Source organism: Oncorhynchus kisutch, unplaced genomic scaffold, assembly GCF_002021735.2.
Source record: "Oncorhynchus kisutch isolate 150728-3 unplaced genomic scaffold, Okis_V2 Okis06b-Okis10b_hom, whole genome shotgun sequence".
Classification (NCBI taxonomy): domain Eukaryota; kingdom Metazoa; phylum Chordata; class Actinopteri; order Salmoniformes; family Salmonidae; genus Oncorhynchus; species Oncorhynchus kisutch.
The window spans coordinates 21,047,622-21,071,150 of record NW_022261983.1 but is presented as its reverse complement, the minus strand read 5'-3'; the positions used below and the strand labels follow the sequence as shown (position 1 = coordinate 21,071,150).

The following is a 23,529-nucleotide window of genomic DNA, read 5'->3' as shown; positions in this document are numbered from 1 at the left end:
AAGGTAACCATCTATACCTAACCCTCCTACCCAGGGCCTACCAAGTAGTTGTTACTAAGGTAACCATCTACACCTAACCCCCCCTAACCCTCCTACCCAGGGCCTACCAAGTAGTTGTTACTAAGGTAACCATCTACACCTAACCCCCCCTAACCCTCCTACCCAGGGCCTACCAAGTAGTCGTGACTAAGGTAACCATCTATACCTAACCGCTAACCCTCCTACCCAGGGCCTACCAAGTAGTTGTTACTAAGGTAACCATCTACACCTAACCCCCCCTAACCCTCCTACCCAGGGCCTACCAAGTAGTTGTTACTAAGGTAACCATCTACACCTAACCCTTAACCCTCCTACCCAGGGCCTACCAAGTAGTCGTGACTAAGGTAACCATCTATACCTAACCGCTAACCCTCCTACCCAGGGCCTACCAAGTAGTTGTTACTAAGGTAACCATCTACACCTAACCCCCCCTAACCCTCCTACCCAGGGACTACCAAGTAGGAGTGACTAAGGTAACCATCTATACCTAACCCTTAACCCTCCTACCCAGGGCCTACCAAGTAGTTGTTACTAAGGTAACCATCTACACCTAACCCTTAACCCTCCTACCCAGGGCCTACCAAGTAGTTGTTACTAAGGTAACCATCTACACCTAACCCCCCCTAACCCTCCTACCCAGGGCCTACCAAGTAGTTGTTACTAAGGTAACCATCTACACCTAACCCTTAACCCTCCTACCCAGGGCCTACCAAGTAGTAGCTACTAAGTTGAGCATGTTAATTCAGGATGTGTTGTGTGGGTGACAGACCAGAACCTCTTCACCTGGCTTCCTGTTCCTGTACAATACTTTCAGTGACAATGTAAACTACGGTCCAACAGTGATGTCTGGTTGTTCTCTCTGTGTGTGTTGTTCCAGCTGTTTCTGAAGGAGGACGTGTACCAGTTGTTGGAGTCTAAGAGAGAGCGTGTCCGTCAGGTGGCGGCCCTCACCCTGCAGAGATACACACGCATGTTCTTTGTCAGGAAACGATACAAGGAGTTCAGAACCAAGATCATCAGACTACAGGCCTACTGTAGAGGCTTCCTCACCAGGTACTGACCCTAACCTCTGACCCCTGACCTCTTACCCTGATCCCTGGGTAAGGGAACCTACAACCACCCTCGCTACAGTTACCAGACAGGGTAAAGAACACACAACCACCCTCACTACAGTTACCAGACAGAGTAAAAAACCCACAACCACCCTCACTACAGATACCAGACAGGGTATAGAACCCACAACCACCCTCACTACAGTTACCAGACAGAGTATAGAACCTACAACCACCCTTACTACAGTTACCAGACAGGGTATAGAACCCACAACCACCCTCACTACAGTTACCAGACAGAGTAAAGAACCCACAACCACACTCACTACAGTTACCAGACAGGGTATAGAACCCACAACCACCCCTGCAACAGTTACCAGACAGAGTAAAGAACCCACAACCACCCTCGCTACAGTTACCAGACAGGGTATAGAACCCACAACCACCCTCGCTACAGTTACCAGACAGGGTATAGAACCCACAACCATCCTCACTACAGTTACCAGACAGGGTATAGAACCCACAACCACCCTCACTACAGTTACCAGACAGGGTAAAGAACCCACAACCCCCCTGCAACAGTTACCAGACAGGGTATAGAACCCACAACCACCCTCACTACAGTTACCAGACAGGGTTAAGAACCCACAACCCCCCCTGCAACAGTTACCAGATAGGGTAAAGAACCCACAACCACCCTCACTACAGTTACCAGACAGGGTAAAGAACATGTAACCACCCGATGGCAACCTAATGATTTTACCACTGTACATACTGTAAGCAAAAACTACTGAGACGTCTGTGTTACTTCTCCCTCTGTCTCTCCTTCCATCCTTCTCCCTCTGTCCCTCCTTCCCTTCTTCTCCCTCTGTCTCTCCTTCCATCCTTCTCCCTCTGTCCCTCCTTCCCTTCTTCTCCCTCTGTCCCTCCTTCCCTTCTTCTCTCTCTGTCTCTCCTTCCATCCTTCTCCCTCTGTCTCTCCTTCCCTTCTTCTCTCTCTGTCTCTCCTTCCATCCTTCTCCCTCTGTCCCTCCTTCCCTTCTTCTCTCTCTGTCTCTCCTTCCATCCTTCTCCCTCTGTCTCTCCTTCCCTCCTTCTCCCTCTGTCTCTCCTTCCATCCTTCTCCCTCTGTCTCTCCTTCCATCCTTCTCTCTCTGCCTTTTCCCTCCCTCCCTCCCTCTCTTTCTCTGCCTTACTCATTCCCTCCCTCCCTCCAGGAAGCACTATTTGAAGATGAGAAAGAGTCTGGTCAAGTTTCGTTCTCTCATCCACATGTACGTCACCCGCAAGAGATACATCAAGGTACGATGCACAAGACAGTACACACACTACACACCATTACACACAGTACACAACTATATGCACACTACACACCATTACACACACTACACAACATTACACACAATACAGTACATACACTACACACCATTACACACAATACACAACTATATGCACACTACACACCATTACACACAATACACAACACCCTACACACCATTACACACAATACACAACATTACACACACTACACAACTATATACACAACACAGTACACAACATTACACACAATACACAACACACAATACACAACATAATACACAACACAACACAATACAGTACACAACACAACACAATACACAACATAATACAGTACACAACACAACACAATACACACATAATACCATACACAACACAATACAATACACAACATAACACAGTACACAACACAATACAGTACACAACAGAATACACAACACAATACAGTACACAACAGAATACAGTCCACAACATAATGCAGTATACAATACACAACATAATACACAACATAATACACAACACAACATAATACACAACATAATACAGTACACAACATAATACACAACATAATACACTACATAATACACACCATAACATAATACACAACATAATACACAACATAACATAATACACAACATAATACACAACATAATACAATACACAACATAATACAATACACAACATAATACACAACATAACATAATACACAACATAATACACAACATAACATAATACACAACACAATACACAACATAATACACTACATAATACAATACACAACATAATACACAACATAATACACAACATAACATAATACACAACACAGTACACAACATAATACACAACATAACATAATACACAACATAATACACAACATAACATAATACACAACATAATACACAACATAACATAATACACAACATAATACACAACATAATACACAACATAATACACAACATAATACAGTACACAACACAATACATTACATAACATAATACACAACATAATACACAACATAATACAGTACACAACACAATACAGTACACAACATAATACAGTACACAGTACACAACATAATACACAACATAATACAGTACACTACATAATACAGTACACAACACAACATAATACACAACATAATACACAACATAACACAATACATAACATAATACACAACATAATACATAACATAATACACAACATAATACACAACATAACATAATACACAACATAATACACAACATAATACAGTACACAACACAATACATTACATAACATAATACACAACATAATACACAACATAATACAGTACACAACACAATACAGTACACAACATAATACAGTACACAGTACACAACATAATACACAACATAATACAGTACACTACATAATACAGTACACAACACAACATAATACACAACATAATACACAACATAACACAATACATAACATAATACACAACATAATACAGTACACAACACAATACAGTACACAACATAATACACAACATAACACAATACAGTACACAACATAATACAGTACACAGTACACAACATAATACACAACATAATACAGTACACTACATAATACAGTACACAACACAACATAATACACAACATAATACACAACATAACACAATACACAACATAACACAATACACAACATAATACATAACATAATACACAACATAATACACAACATAATACACAACATAACACAACACAGTATACAACATAATACAGTACACAACATAATACAGTACACAACATAACACAATACACAACATAATACAGTACACAACATAATACACAACATAATACACAACATAATACACAACACAACATAATACACAACATAATACACAACATAATACAGTACACAACATAACACATTACACAACATAATACAGTACACAACATAATACACAACATAATACACAACACAACATAATACACAACATAATACACAACACAACATAATACACAACATAATACACAACATAATACAGTACACAACATAACACACAACATAACACACAACATAATACACAACACAACATAATACACAACATAATACACAACATAATACACAACATAATACACAACATAATACAGTACACAAACATAATACAGTACACAACATAATACACAACATAACACAATACAGTACACAACATAATACAGTACACAGTACACAACATAATACACAACATAATACACAACATAATACAGTACACAACATAATACAGTACACTACATAATACAGTACACTACATAATACACAACACAATACACAACATAAGACACAACATAATACACAACATAATACACAACATAACACAATACACAACATAACACACAACATAACACAATACACAACATAATACCATACACAACACAATACAGTACACAACACAATACAATACACAACACAATACAATACACACAATAATACACAACATAACACACAACATAACACAATACACAACATAATACCATACACAACACAATACAGTACACAACATAATACAATAACAACATAATACAATACACAACATAATACACAACATAATACAATACACAACATAATACATACACAACATAATACAATACAATACACAACATAATACACAACATAATACAATACACAACATAATACAATACACAACATAATACACAACACAATACACAACATAATACACAAACATAATACAATACAGTACACAACATAATACAATACACAACATAATACAATACACAACATAATACACAACACAACACAATACACAACATAACACAATACACAACATAACACAATACACAACATAACACAATACACAACATAACACAATACACAACACAAAACAATACACAACATAATACACAACATAATACAATACACAACATAATACAATACACAACATAATACACAACATAATACAATACACAACATAATACAATACACAACATAATACACAACACAATACACAACACAATACACAACATAATACAATACACAACATAATACAATACACAACATAATACACAACACAATACACAACATAATACAGTACACTACATAATACAGTACACAACACAACATAATACACACATAATACACAACATAACACAATACACAACATAACACAATACACAACATAATACATAACATAATACACAACATAATACACAACATAACACAACACAGTATACAACATAATACAGTACACAACATAATACAGTACATAACACAATACACAACATAATACAGTACACAACATAATACACAACATAATACACAACATAATACACAACACAACATAATACACAACATAATACACAACATAATACAGTACACAACATAACACATTACACAACATAATACAGTACACAACATAATACACAACATAATACACAACACAACATAATACACAACATAATACACAACACAACATAATACACAACATAATACACAACATAATACAGTACACAACATAACACACAACATAACACACAACATAATACACAACACAACATAATACACAACATAATACACAACATAATACACAACATAATACACAACATAATACAGTACACAACATAATACAGTACACAACATAATACACAACATAACACAATACAGTACACAACATAATACAGTACACAGTACACAACATAATACACACAACATAATACACAACACAACATAATACAGTACACTACATAATACAGTACACTACATAATACACAACACAATACACAACATAAGACACAACATAATACACAACATAATACACAACATAACACAATACACAACATAACACACAACATAACACAATACACAACATAATACCATACACAACACAATACAGTACACAACACAATACAATACACAACATAATACACAACATAATACAATACACAACATAATACAATACCAACATAATACAACATATACAATACCAACATAATACAATACACAACATAATACAATACACAACATAATACACAACATAATACAATACAGTACACAACATAATACAATACACAACATAATACACAACACAATACACAACATAATACACAACATAACACAATACAGTACACAACATAATACACAACATAATACAATACAATACACAACATAATACACAACATAATACAATACACAACATAATACAATACACAACATAATACACAACATAATACAATACAGTACACAACATAATACAATACACAACATAATACACAACACAATACACAACATAATACACAACATAACACAATACAGTACACAACATAATACAGTACACAACATAATACAGTACACAACACAATACAATACACAACATAATACACAACACAATACAATACACAACACAATACACAACATAACACAATACACAACATAATACAGTACACAACATAATACACAACATAATACACAACACAACATAATACACAATACAATACACAATACAATACACAACACAATACACAACACAATACACAACACAATACAATACACAACATAATACACAACACAATACACAACACAATACAATACACAACACAATACACAACATAACACAATACAGTACACAACATAATACAGTACACAACATAATACAGTACACAACACAACACAATACACAACATAATACCATACACAACACAATACAGTACACAACACAATACAATACACAACACAATACAATACACAATACAATACACAACACAACACAATACACAACATAATACCATACACAACACAATACAGTACACAACACAATACAATACACAACATAATACAATACACAACATAATACACAACACAATACACAACACAATACAATACACAACACAATACACAACATAACACAATACAGTACACAACATAATACAGTACACAACATAATACAGTACACAACACAATACAATACACAACATAATACACAACACAATACAATACACAACACAATACACAACATAACACATTACACAACATAATACAGTACACAACACAATACACAACACAATACAATACACAACATAATACACAACACAATACAGTACACAACATAATACACAACATAATACAGTACACAACATAATACACAGCATAATACAGCACACATTACACAATACAATACACAACACAATACACACCATAACACACTACAGTACACAAGATAATACAGTACACAATACACAACATAATACAGTACACAATATAATACAGTACACAATATAATACAGTACACAGTACACAACACAATACAGTACACATTACACAACATAATACAGTACACAGTACACAACATAACACAATACACAACATAACACAATACACAACATAACACAATACACAACATAACACAATACACAACATAATACATAACATAATACGCAACATAATACACAACATAACACAACACAGTATACAACATAATACACAACATAATACAGTACACAACATAATACAGTACACAACATAATACAGTACACAACATAATACAGTACACAACACAACATAATACACAACATAATACACAACATAATACACAACACAACATAATACACAACATAATACACAACACAACATAATACACAACATAATACACAACATAATACAGTACACAACATAACACACAACATAACACACAACATAATACACAACACAACATAATACACAACATAATACACAACATAACACAATACAGTACACAACATAATACACAACATAATACACAACATAATACACAACATAATACACAACATAATACAGTACACAACACAATACAGTACACAACATAATACACAACATAACACAATACAGTACACAACATAATACAGTACACAGTACACAACATAATACACAACATAATACACAACATAATACAGTACACAACATAATACAGTACACAACATAATACACAACACAATACACAACATAACACAGTACACTACATAATACAGTACACAACATAACACAATACACAACACAATACAGTACACAACACAATACACAACATAATACAGTACACAACATAATACACAACATAACACAATACATTACACAACCTAATACAGTACACAACATAATATAGTACACATTACACAACATAATACAGTACACTACATAATACACAACATAACACAATACACAACATAATACAGTACACAACATAATACAATACACAACATAACACAGTACACAACATAATACAGTACACAACATAATACACAACATAATACAATACACAACATAATACACAACATAATACACAACATAATACACAACATAACACAATACACAACATAATACAGTACACAACATAATACAATACACAACATAACACATTACACAACATAATACAGTACACAACATAATACACAACATAACACAATACACAACATAATACAGTACACAACATAATACAATACACAACATAACACATTACACAACATAATACAGTACACAACATAATACACAGCATAATACAGCACACATTACACAATACAATACACAACACAATACACACCATAACACACTACAGTACACAACATAATACAGTACACAATACACAACATAATACAGTACACAATATAATACAGTACACAATATAATACAGTACACAGTACACAACACAATGCAGTACACAATGTAATACAGTACACAGCATAATACAGTACACATTACACAACATAATACAGTACACAGTACACAACACAATGCAGTACACAATGTAATACAGTACACAGCATAATACACAACACAACACAATACAGTACACAACATAATACACAACATAATACAGTACACAACATAATACACAACATAACACTATACAGTACACAACATAATACAGTACACAATGTAATACAGTACACAATGTAATACAGTACACAACATAATACAGTACACAACATAATACAGTACACAACATACTACAGTACACAACATAATACAGTACACAGTACACAACATAATACAGTACACAACACAATACAGTACACAACACAATACAGTACACAACACAATACAGTACACAACATAATACAGTACACAACATAATACAGTACACAACACAATACAGTACACAACACAATACAGTACACAACACAATACAGTACACAACATAATATAGTACACAACATAATACAGTACACAACATAATACGGTACACAGTACACAACACAATACAGTACACATTACACAACATAATACAGTACACAGTACACAACACAATGCAGTACACAATGTAATACAGTACACAACATAATACAGTACACAACATAATACGTTACACAGTACACAACACAATACAATACACAACATAATACAGTACACAACACAATACAGTAGACAATACACAACATAATACGGTACACAATACACAACACAATACAGTACACAACACAATACAGTACACAACATAATACAGTACACAACATAATACAGTACACAGTACACAACATAATACAGTACACAACATAATACAGTACACAACATAATATAGTACACAACATAATACAGTATACAACATAATACGGTACACAGTACACAACACAACACAGTACACAACACAACACAGTACACAACATAACACAATACAGTACACAACATAATACAGTACACATTACACAACATAATACAGTACACATTACACAACATAATACAGTACACATTACACAACATAATACAGTACACATTACACAACATAATACACAACACAATACACAACATAACACACAACACAATACAGTACACAACATAATACAGTACACAACATAATACAATACACAACATAATACACAACATAACACAATACAGTACACAACATAATACAATACACAACATAATACAATACAGTTAACAATACAGTATACAACATAATACGTTACACAGTACACAACACAATACAGTACACAGTACACAACATAATACAGTACACAGTACACAACACAATACAGTACACAACATAATACAGTACACAACATAATACAGTACACAACATAATACAGTACACAACACAATACACAACATAATACACAACATAATATAGTACACAACATAATACAGTACACAACATAATACAGTACACAACACAATACAGTACACAACACAACATAACACAGTACACAACACAACACAGTACACAACATAATACAGTACACAACATAATACAGTACACAACACAATACAGTACACAACACAACATAACACAGTACACAACACAACACAATACACAACATAATACAGTACACAACATAATACAGTACACAACATAACACAATACACAACATAACACAGTACACAACACAACACAGTACACAACACAACATAACACAGTACACAACACAACACAGTACACAACATAATACAGTACACAACATAATACAGTACACAACATAATACAGTACACAACACAATACAGTACACAACACAACATAATACAGTACACAACATAACACAGTACACAACATAATACACAACATAACACAGTACACAACATAATACACAACATAATACAGTACACAACATAATACACAACATAATACACAACATAACACAGTACACAACACAATACAGTACACAACATAATACAGTACACAACACAATACAGTACACAGTACACAACACAACACAGTACACAACATAACACAGTACACAACACAATACAGTACACAACACAACATAATACAGTACACAACATAACACAGTACACAACATAATACACAACATAACACAGTACACAACACAATACAGTACACAACATAATACAGTACACAACACAATACAGTACACAACATAATACAATACACAACACAATACAGTACACAACACAATACAGTACACAACATAATACAATACACAACACAATACAATACACAACATAATACACAACACAATACAGTATACAACATAATACGGTACACAGTACACAACATAATACAGTACACAGTACACAACACAATACAGTACACAACACAATACACAACATAATACACAACACAATACAGTACACAACATAATACAGTACACAACATAATACAGTACACAACACAATACAGTAGGCAGTACACAACACAACACAGTACACAACATAATACAGTACACAACACAATACACAACATAATACAATACACAATAAAGATGACCTGTTCTATTTACGGTTAATAATGACCTGTTCTAGTTAGGGTTCGTAAACTTGACCTGTTCTAGTTATGGTTAATAATGATCTGTTCTAGTTAGGGTTAGTAAACCTGACCTGTTCTAGTTACGGTTAATAATGACCTGTTCTAGTTAGGGTTAATAATGTTTTATTCTGTTGTAGATGAAGCTGGAGGCCCGCAGGAAAGCAGAGGAGGAGAGGAGGAGGAGAGAGGAGGTGAGGAGAGGAGAGGAGGAACGAAATGGAGTAGGAAATAATATGAGGAAAGGAGAGGGAGGAGGAGAGAGGAGGTGAGGAGAGTAGGAGGAGGTGCGTAGAGAAAGAGGAGGAGGAGGGAGATGGTGAGTAGAGGAGGGGGAGGAGGAGATGGTGAGTAGAGGAGGAAAGAAAGGGATGAGGAAAGGAGAGGGAGGAGGAGGGAGATGGTGAGGAAAGGGGGAGGAAGAGGAGGGCAATGGTGAGTAGAGGAGTAGGGATAGGAGGAGGGAGATGGTGAGTAGAGGAGGGAGAGGAGGAGATGGTGAGTAGAGGAGGAGGGAGATGGAGAGTAGAGGATGAGATGGTGAGTAGAGGAGAGGAGGAAAGAAAGGGAGTAGGAAATTATATGAGGAAAGGAGAGGGAGGAGGAGGGAGATGGTGAGAAGAGGGGGAGGAGGGTGATGGTGAGTAGAGGAGGGATTGGAGATGGAGAGTAGAGGAGGGAGAGGAGCAGGGAGATGGTGAGTAGAGGAGGGAGAGGAGGAGGGAGATGGTGAGTAGAGGAGGGAGAGGAGGAGATGGTGAGTAGAGGAGAGGAGGAAAGAAAGGGAGTAGGAAATTATATGAGGAAAGGAGAGGGAGGAGGAGGGAGATGGTGGAGAAGAGGGGGAGGAGGGTGATGGTGAGTAGAGGAGGGATTGGAGATGGAGAGTAGAGGAGGGAGAGGAGCAGGGAGATGGTGAGTAGAGGAGGGAGAGGAGGAGGGAGATGGTGAGTAGAGGAGGGAGAGGAGGAGATGGTGAGTAGAGGAGAGGAGGAAAGAAAGGGAGTAGGAAATTATATGAGGAAAGGAGAGGGAGGAGGAGGGAGATGGTGAGAAGAGGGGGAGGAGGGTGATGGTGAGTAGAGGAGGGATTGGAGATGGAGAGTAGAGGAGGGAGAGGAGCAGGGAGATGGTGAGTAGAGGAGGGAGAGGAGGGAGAGGAGGAGGGAGATGGTGAGTAGAGGAGGGAGAGGAGGAGATGGTGAGTAGAGGAGAGGAGGAAAGAAAGGGAGTAGGAAATTATATGAGGAAAAGAGAGGGAGGAGGAGGGAGATGGTGAGAAGAGGGGGAGGAAGAGGAGGGGTGATGCTGAGTATGGGAGGAGGGATAGGAGGAGGGAGATGGAGAGTAGAGGAGGAGGGAGATGTAGAGGAGAGGAGGAAAGAAAGGGATGAGGTAATTATATGAGGAAAAGAGAGGGAGGAGGAGGGAGATGGAGAGTAGAGGAGGAGGGGAAATGGCGATTAGAGGACGAGGGAGATGGAGAGTAGAGGAGGAGATGGGAGTAGAGGAGAGGAGGGGAAGAGGAGGAGGGAGATGGTGAGTAGAGGAGAGGAGGGGGAGAGTAGGAGGGAGATGGAGAGTAGAGGAGGAGGAAGAGGAGGAGGGAAATGGTGAGTAGAGGAGAGGAGGGGGAGATGGAGGAGGGAGAGGAGAGGAGAGGAGGGGGGAGAGGAGGAGGGAGATGTAGAGGAGGAGGAAGAGGAGGAGTGAAATGGTGAGTAGAGGAGAGGAGGAGGGAGATGGAGAGTAGAGGAGAGGAGGGGGAGAGGAGGAGGGAGATGGAGAGGAGAGTAGGTGGAGAGGAGGAGGGAGATGGTGAGTAGAGGAGAGGAGGGGAAGAGGAGGAGGGAGATGGTGAGTAGAGGAGAGGAGGAGGAGGAAGATGGTGAGTAGAGGAGGGGGAGGGAGGAGGAGGGAGATGGTGAGTAGAGGAGAGGAGGGGAAGAGGAGGAGGGAGATGGTGAGTAGAGGAGAGGAGGAGGAGGAAGATGGTGAGTAGAGGAGGGGGGAGAGGAGGAGGGAGATGGTGAGTAGAGGAGAGGAGGGGGAGAGGAGGAGTGAGATGGAGAGGAGAGGAGGGGGAGAGGAGGAGGGAGATGGAGAGGAGGGGGAGATGGAGAGGAGAGGAGGGGGGAGGAGGGGGGAGATAGAGAGGAGGAGGGAGGCATCTCTTATATCTTGCTGTGTGTGTGTGTGTGTGTGTGTGTGTGTGTGTGTGTGTGTGTGTGTGTGTGTGTGTGTGTGTGTGTGTGTGTGTGTGTGTGTGTGTGTGTGTGTGTGTGTGTGTGTGTGTGTAGGAGCTGACGAAGAGAGAGGTGGTTAACGTCACACACCTGGTGATCCCTGCCGAGCTTGGCTCTTTACTGCAGGCTGCATCAGGTTGGTGTGTGTGCATGTTACATGCTGACTCTCTCTGGTCCAGCTCCTCACGTCTCTCTGTCTAGCTCAGGTCCAGGCACCACACGTCTCTCTGTGTGTCTAGGTGGCAGAGAGCTCCATTCTGAGTGTCTAGCTCTGGTCCAGCTCCTCACATCTCTCTGTGTGTCTAGGTGGCAGAGAGCTCCATTCTGAGTGTCTAGCTCTGGTCCAGCTCCTCACGTCTCTCTGTGTGTCTAGGTGGCAGAGAGCTCCATTCTGAGTGTCTAGCTCTGGTCCAGCTCCTCACGTCTCTCTGTGTGTCTAGGTGGCAGAGAGCTCCATTCTGAGTGTCTAGCTCTGGTCCAGCTCCTCACGTCTCTCTGTGTGTCTAGGTGGCAGAGAGCTCCATTCTGAGTGTCTAGCTCTGGTCCAGCTCCTCACGTCTCTCTGTGTGTCTAGGTGGCAGAGAGCTCCATTCTGAGTGTCTAGCTCTGGTCCAGCTCCTCACGTCTCTCTGTGTGTCTAGGTGGCAGAGAGCTCCATTCTGAGTGTCTAGCTCTGGTCCAGCTCCTCACGTCTCTCTGTGTGTCTAGGTGGCAGAGAGCTCCATTCTGAGTGTCTAGCTCTGGTCCAGGCACCACACATCCAGGAGCAGAACCAGCTGACTCTGCCTCTGGACATCAACGACTACCCCTTCAGCCGCTACGCACAACTCTACTTCAGGGTAACACACCACTCATTCAATTCAATTCTCTCTCCCTGTACACTCTGGTTCATTCAATTCAATTCTCTCTCCCTGTACACTGTGTTTCATTCAATACAATTCAATTATCTCTCCCTGTACATTCTGTTTCATTCAATTCAATTATCTCTCCCTGTACACTCTGTTTCATTCAATTCAATTATCTCTCCCTGTACATTCTGTTTCATTCAATTCAATTCTCTCTCCCTGTACATTCTGCATTGTTCAATTCAATTCTCTCTCCCTGTACATTCTATTTCATTGAATTCAATTCTCTCTCCCTGTACATTCTATTTCATTGAATTCAATTCTCTCTCCCTGTACATTCTGTGTTGTTCAATTCAATTCTCTCTCCCTGTACACTCTTTCAATCAATTAAATAAAATTATCTTTCCCTGTACACTCTTTCATAAAATGTAATTTAATTCTCTCTCCCTGTACATTCGATTTCAATCAATTCAATTCAATTCTCTCTCCCTGTACATTCGATTTCAAACAATTCAATTCTCTCTCCCTGTACATTCGATTTCAAACAATTCAATTCTCTCTCCCTGTACACTCTTTCATTAAATTAAATTCTCTCTCCCTGTACACTCTGTTTCATTCAGTTCAATTCAATTCTCTCTCTTTGTACACTCTGTTTCATTAAATTCAATTCAATTCTCTCTCTTTGTACACTCTGTTTCATTCAGTTCAATTTTCTCTATCTGCACATTCTATTTCATTCAATTCAATTCTCTCTCTTTGTACACTCTGTTTCATTCAGTTCAATTTTCTCTATCTGCACATTCTATTTCATTCAATTCAATTCTCTCTCTTTGTACACTCTGTTTCATTCAATTCAATTTTCTCTATCTGTACATTCTATTTCATTCAATTCAAATTCCAGGTCAGTCTGTCAATTTAATGCCTCTCAATTCAAATGTTAGGTTCAATTCCCAATTCAATATTATCCCCAACATTTCCACAAATTTCAATTCAATTCTCTCAGGCTTTCAGTCATATAAGTGTTCAGACAGTCTAGTTATATTGTAAATATAAATTCAGACAGCCTAGTTATATTGGAAATACAGAAATACAGACAGCCTAGTTATATTGTAAATATAAAATTCAGACAGCCTAGTTATATTGGAAATACAGAAATATAGACAGCCTAGTTATATTGTAAATATAAAATTCAGACAGCCTAGTTATATTGGAAATACAGAAATACAGACAGCCTAGTTATATTGGAAATACAGACAGCCTAGTTATATTGGAAATACAGACAGCCTAGTTATATTGGAAATATAGAAATACAGACAGCCTAGTTATATTGGAAATACAGAAATACAGACAGCCTAGTTATATTGGAAATACAGACAGCCTAGTTATATTGGAAATACAGACAGCCTAGTTATATTGGAAATACAGAAATACAGACAGCCTAGTTATATTGGAAATATAGAAATACAGACAGCCTAGTTATATTGGAAATACAGACAGCCTAGTTATATTGGAAATACAGACAGCCTAGTTATATTGGAAATACAGACAGCCTAGTTATATTGGAAATACAGACAGCCTAGTTATATTGGAAATACAGAAATACAGACAGCCTAGTTATATTGGAAATACAGAAATACAGACAGCCTAGTTATATTGGAAATACAGAAATACAGACAGCCTAGTTATATTGGAAATAAAGACAGCCTAGTTATATTGGAAATACAGACAGCCTAGTTATATTGGAAATACAGACAGCCTAGTTATATTGGAAATACAGACAGCCTAGTTATATTGGAAATACAGACAGCCTAGTTATATTGGAAATATAGAAATATAGACAGCCTAGTTATATTGGAAATACTGAAATACAGACAGCCTAGTTATATTGGAAATACAGACAGCCTAGTTATATTGGAAATATATAAATACAGACAGCCTAGTTATATTGGAAATACAGAAATACAGACAGCCTAGTTATATTGGAAATACAGACAGCCTAGTTAAATTGGAAATACAGACAGCCTAGTTATATTGGAAATACAGACAGCCTAGTTATATTGGAAATATAGAAATATAGACAGCCTAGTTATATTGGAAATACAGACAGCCTAGTTATATTGGAAATACAGACAGCCTAGTTATATTGGAAATACAGACAGCCTAGTTATATTGGAAATATAGAAATATAGACAGCCTAGTTATATTGGAAATACAGACAGCCTAGTTATATTGGAAATACAGACAGCCTAGTTATATTGGAAATATAGACAGCCTAGTTATATTGGAAATACAGACAGCCTAGTTATATTGGAAATATAGAAATATAGACAGCCTAGTTATTTTGGAAATACAGACAGCCTAGTTATATTGGAAATACAGACAGCCTAGTTATATTGGAAATACAGACAGCCTAGTTATATTGGAAATACAGAAATACAGACAGCCTAGTTATATTGGAAATACAGACAGCCTAGTTATATTGGAAATACAGAAATACAGACAGCCTAGTTATATTGGAAATACAGACAGCCTAGTTATATTGGAAATACAGAAATACAGACAGCCTAGTTATATTGGAAATACAGACAGCCTAGTTATATTGGAAATACAGAAATACAGACAGCCTAGTTATATTGGAAATACAGAAATACAGACAGCCTAGTTATATTGGAAATATAGAAATATAGACAGCCTAGTTATATTGGAAATACAGAAATACAGACAGCCTAGTTATATTGGAAATATAGAAATACAGACAGCCTAGTTATATTGGAAATACAGACAGCCTAGTTATATTGGAAATACAGAAATACAGACAGCCTAGTTATATTGGAAATATAGAAATATAGACAGCCTAGTTATATTGGAAATACAGAAATACAGACAGCCTAGTTATATTGGAAATACAGACAGCCTAGTTATATTGGAAATACAGACAGCCTAGTTATATTGGAAATACAGACAGCCTAGTTATATTGGAAATATAGAAATACAGACAGCCTAGTTATATTGGAAATACAGACAGCCTAGTTATATTGGAAATACAGACAGCCTAGTTATATTGGAAATACAGACAGCCTAGTTATATTGGAAATATAGAAATACAGACAGCCTAGTTATATTGGAAATACAGACAGCCTAGTTATATTGGAAATACAGAAATATAGACAGCCTAGTTATATTGGAAATACAGACAGCCTAGTTATATTGGAAATATAGAAATACAGACAGCCTAGTTATATTGGAAATACAGACAGCCTAGTTATATTGGAAATTTTTATTTTATTTTTTTTATTTTACCTTTATTTAACCAGGTAGGCAAGTTGAGAACAAGTTCTCATTTACAATTGCGACCTGGCCAAGATAAAGCAAAGCAGTTCGACAGATAAAACGACACAGAGTTACACATGGAATAAAAAACAAACATACAGTCAATAATGCAGTATAAACAAGTCTATATACAATGTGAGCAAATGAGGTGAGAAGGGAGGTAAAGGCAAAAAAGGCCATGATGGCAAAGTAAATACAATATAGCAAGTAAAATACTGGAATGGTAGTTTTGCAATGGAAGAATGTGCAAAGTAGAAATAAAAAAAATAATGGGGTGCAAAGGAGCAAAATAAATAAATAAATAAAAATTAAATACAGTTGGGAAAGAGGTAGTTGTTTGGGCTAAATTATAGGTGGGCTATGTACAGGTGCAGTAATCTGTGAGCTGCTCTGACAGTTGGTGCTTAAAGCTAGTGAGGGAGATAAGTGTTTCCAGTTTCAGAGATTTTTGTAGTTCGTTCCAGTCATTGGCAGCAGAGAACTGGAAGGAGAGGCGGCCAAAGAAAGAATTGGTTTTGGGGGTGACTAGAGAGATATACCTGCTGGAGCGTGTGCTACAGGTGGGAGATGCTATGGTGACCAGCGAGCTGAGATAAGGGGGGACTTTACCTAGCAGGGTCTTGTAGATGACATGGAGCCAGTGGGTTTGGCGACGAGTATGAAGCGAGGGCCAGCCAACGAGAGCGTACAGGTCGCAATGGTGGGTAGTATATGGGGCTTTGGTGATAAAACGGATTGCACTGTGATAGACTGCATCCAATTTGTTGAGTAGGGTATTGGAGGCTATTTTGTAAATGACATCGCCAAAGTCGAGGATTGGTAGGATGGTCAGTTTTACAAGGGTATGTTTGGCAGCATGAGTGAAGGATGCTTTGTTGCGAAATAGGAAGCCAATTCTAGATTTAACTTTGGATTGGAGATGTTTGATATGGGTCTGGAAGGAGAGTTTACAGTCTAACCAGACACCTAAGTATTTGTAGTTGTCCACGTATTCTAAGTCAGAGCCGTCCAGAGTAGTGATGTTGGACAGGCGGGTAGGTGCAGGTAGCGATCGGTTGAAGAGCATGCATTTAGTTTTACTTGTATTTAAGAGCAATTGGAGGCCACGGAAGGAGAGTTGTATGGCATTGAAGCTTGCCTGGAGGGTTGTTAACACAGTGTCCAAAGAAGGGCCGGAAGTATACAGAATGGTGTCGTCTGCGTAGAGGTGGATCAGGGACTCACCAGCAGCAAGAGCGACCTCATTGATGTATACAGAGAAGAGAGTCGGTCCAAGAATTGAACCCTGTGGCACCCCCATAGAGACTGCCAGAGGTCCGGACAGCAGACCCTCCGATTTGACACACTGAACTCTATCAGAGAAGTAGTTGGTGAACCAGGCGAGGCAATCATTTGAGAAACCAAGGCTGTCGAGTCTGCCGATGAGGATATGGTGATTGACAGAGTCGAAAGCCTTGGCCAGATCAATGAATACGGCTGCACAGTAATGTTTCTTATCGATGGCGGTTAAGATATCGTTTAGGACCTTGAGCGTGGCTGAGGTGCACCCATGACCAGCTCTGAAACCAGATTGCATAGCAGAGAAGGTATGGTGAGATTCGAAATGGTCGGTAATCTGTTTGTTGACTTGGCTTTCGAAGACCTTAGAAAGGCACGGTAGGATAGATATAGGTCTGTAGCAGTTTGGGTCAAGAGTGTCCCCCCCTTTGAAGAGGGGGATGACCGCAGCTGCTTTCCAATCTTTGGGAATCTCAGACGACACGAAAGAGAGGTTGAACAGGCTAGTAATAGGGGTGGCAACAATTTCGGCAGATAATTTTAGAAAGAAAGGGTCCAGATTGTCTAGCCCGGCTGATTTGTAGGGGTCCAGATTTTGCAGCTCTTTCAGAACATCAGCTGAATGGATTTGGGAGAAGGAGAAATGGGGAAGGCTTGGGCGAGTTGCTGTTGGGGGTGCAGTGCTGTTGTCCGGGGTAGGAGTAGCCAGGTGGAAAGCATGGCCAGCCGTAGAAAAATGCTTATTGAAATTCTCAATTATGGTGGATTTATCAGTGGTGACAGTGTTTCCTATCTTCAGTGCAGTGGGCAGCTGGGAGGAGGTGTTCTTATTCTCCATGGACTTTACAGAAATACAGACAGCCTAGTTATATTGGTAATACAGACAGCCTAGTTATATTGGAAATACAGAAATACAGACAGCCTAGTTATATTGGAAATACAGACAGCCTAGTTATATTGGTAATACAGACAGCCTAGTTATATTGGAAATACAGAAATACAGACAGCCTAGTTATATTGGAAATACAGACAGCCTAGTTATATTGGAAATATAGAAATACAGACAGCCTAGTTATATTGGTAATACAGACAGCCTAGTTATATTGGAAATACAGAAATACAGACAGCCTAGTTATATTGGAAATACAGACAGCCTAGTTAATTGGAAATACAGACAGCCTAGTTATATTGGAAATACAGACAGCCTAGTTATATTGGAAATACAGACAGCCTAGTTATATTGGAAAATACAGACAGCCTAGTTATATTGGAAATATAGAAATACAGACAGCCTAGTTATATTGGAAATACAGAAATACAGACAGCCTAGTTATATTGGAAATACAGACAGCCTAGTTATATTGGAAATATAGAAATACAGACAGCCTAGTTATATTGGAAATACAGACAGCCTAGTTATATTGGAAATACAGACAGCCTAGTTATATTGGAAATACAGACAGCCTAGTTATATTGGAAATATAGAAATACAGACAGCCTAGTTATATTGGAAATACACACAGCCTAGTTATATTGGAAATACAGACAGCCTAGTTTATATTGGAAATACAGACAGCCTAGTTATATTGGAAATACAGACAGCCTAGTTATATTGGAAATACAGACAGCCTAGTTATATTGGAAATACAGACAGCCTAGTTATATTGGAAATACAGACAGCCTAGTTATATTGGAAATACAGACAGCCTAGTTATATTGGAAATACAGAAATACAGACAGCCTAGTTATATTGGAAATATAGAAATACAGACAGCCTAGTTATATTGGAAATACAGAAATACAGACAGCCTAGTTATATTGGAAATACAGACAGCCTAGTTATATTGGAAATACAGACAGCCTAGTTATATTGGAAATACAGACAGCCTAGTTATATTGGAAATACAGACAGCCTAGTTATATTGGAAATACAGACAGCCTAGTTATATTGGAAATACAGACAGCCTAGTTATATTGGAATACAGACAGCCTAGTTATATTGGAAATACAGACAGCCTAGTTATATTGGAAATATAGAAATAAAGACAGCCTAGTTATATTGGAAATACAGAAATACAGACAGCCTAGTTATATTGGAAATACAGACAGCCTAGTTATATTGGAAATACAGACAGCCTAGTTATATTGGAAATACAGACAGCCTAGTTATATTGGAAATACAGACAGCCTAGTTATATTGGAAATATAGAAATACAGACAGCCTAGTTATATTGGAAATACAGAAATACAGACAGCCTAGTTATATTGGAAATATAGAAATACAGACAGCCTAGTTATATTGGAAATACAGACAGCCTAGTTATATTGGAAATACAGACAGCCTAGTATATTGGAAATACAGACAGCCTAGTTTATATTGGAAATATAGAAATACAGACAGCCTAGTTATATTGGAAATACAGACAGCCTAGTTATATTGGAAATACAGACAGCCTAGTTATATTGGAAATACAGACAGCCTAGTTATATTGGAAATACAGACAGCCTAGTTATATTGGAAATATAGAAATACAGACAGCCTAGTTATATTGGAAATACAGACAGCCTAGTTATATTGGAAATACAGACAGCCTAGTTATATTGGTAATACAGACAGCCTAGTTATATTGGAAATATAGAAATACAGACAGCCTAGTTATATTGGAAATACAGACAGCCTAGTTATATTGGAAATACAGACAGCCTAGTTATATTGGAAATACAGACAGCCTAGTTATATTGGAAATACAGACAGCCTAGTTCTATTGGAAATACAGACAGCCTAGTTATATTGGAAATACAGACAGCCTAGTTATATTGGAAATACAGACAGCCTAGTTATATTGGAAATACAGACAGCCTAGTTATATTGGAAATACAGACAGCCTAGTTATATTGGAAATACAGACAGCCTAGTTATATTGGAAATACAGACAGCCTAGTTATATTGGAAATACAGACAGCCTAGTTCTATTGGAAATATAGAAATACAGACAGCCTAGTTATATTGGAAATACAGACAGCCTAGTTATATTGGAAATACAGACAGCCTAGTTATATTGGAATATAGAATACAGACAGCCTAGTTATATTGGAAATACAGACAGCCTAGTTATATTGGAAATACAGACAGCCTAGTTCTATTGGAAATACAGACAGCCTAGTTATATTGGAAATACAGACAGCCTAGTTATATTGGAAATACAGACAGCCTAGTTATATTGGAAATACAGAAATACAGACAGCCTAGTTATATTGGAAATACAGACAGCCTAGTTATATTGGAAATACAGAAATACAGACAGCCTAGTTATATTGGAAATACAGACAGCCTAGTTATATTGGAAATACAGACAGCCTAGTTATATTGGAAATACAGACAGCCTAGTTATATTGGAAATACAGACAGCCTAGTTATATTGGAAATACAGAAATACAGTTGAACTGATTGAAGATGAATTTGTCAATTTTTGGTACTATGTCCATTCATTCCATTACCTGGGAAATGTTAAAATACGAAATTCTAATTCAATTCCAAAGATAACATTTTTTACAATTTAAAATTAAATTGCAATTCAGAATGTCCAAACAGTCTAATTCTAATTCAATTCCAAAACTTGAACATGGTTGAAATTCTAAATGAATTCCACATAAATTCTCCTCTTCATGAGTGAATTCAAGAATTGAATTGGAATTTCAAATGAGACTGGAATTGACACCAACCCTGACATACACATGTCTCATCTCCAGTGTCTGACCCCCTGACCCCTGACCCTCTCTCTGTTAGGAGCCTGTGTTGGGATGCTAATGGTTCCTTTGGAGAGGACCCTGACGTACACATGTCTAATCTCCAGGGTCTGACCCCTGACCCCTGACCCTCTCTCTGTTAGGAGCCAATGTTTGGGATGCTAATGGTTCCCTTGGAGAGGACCCTGACGTACACATGTCTAATCTCCAGGGTTTGACCCCTGACCCCTGACCCTCTCTCTGTTAGGTGCCAATGTTTGGGATGCTAATGGTTCCTTTGGAGAGGACCCTGACATGTACAGATGAGGACCTCCGACAGGAATCTCTGGAGCTGTTCGTTATGGTGAGTCCTGTTCATTATGGTGAGTCCTGTTCACTATGGTGAGTCCTGTTCGTTATGGTGAGTCCTGTTCATTATGGTGAGTCCTGTTCATTATGGTGAGTCCTGTTCATTATGGTGAGTCCTGTTCATTAT

General features: G+C 37.7%; 1 protein-coding gene across 1 annotated transcript in view; it reads left to right on the top strand.

Annotated features, from left to right (window-relative positions):
* LOC109886807 (unconventional myosin-XV-like) overlaps nt 1-23,529 on the top strand; it is a 202,711-nt gene that overhangs the window by 85,655 nt on the left and 93,527 nt on the right. The window contains exons 22-27 of the mRNA XM_031813775.1: nt 917-1,092; nt 2,309-2,393; nt 11,749-11,802; nt 13,909-13,990; nt 14,563-14,693; nt 23,302-23,397. Coding sequence (XP_031669635.1) covers nt 917-1,092; nt 2,309-2,393; nt 11,749-11,802; nt 13,909-13,990; nt 14,563-14,693; nt 23,302-23,397 — 624 coding nt within the window. The remainder of the gene's footprint in view (nt 1-916; nt 1,093-2,308; nt 2,394-11,748; nt 11,803-13,908; nt 13,991-14,562; nt 14,694-23,301; nt 23,398-23,529) is intronic.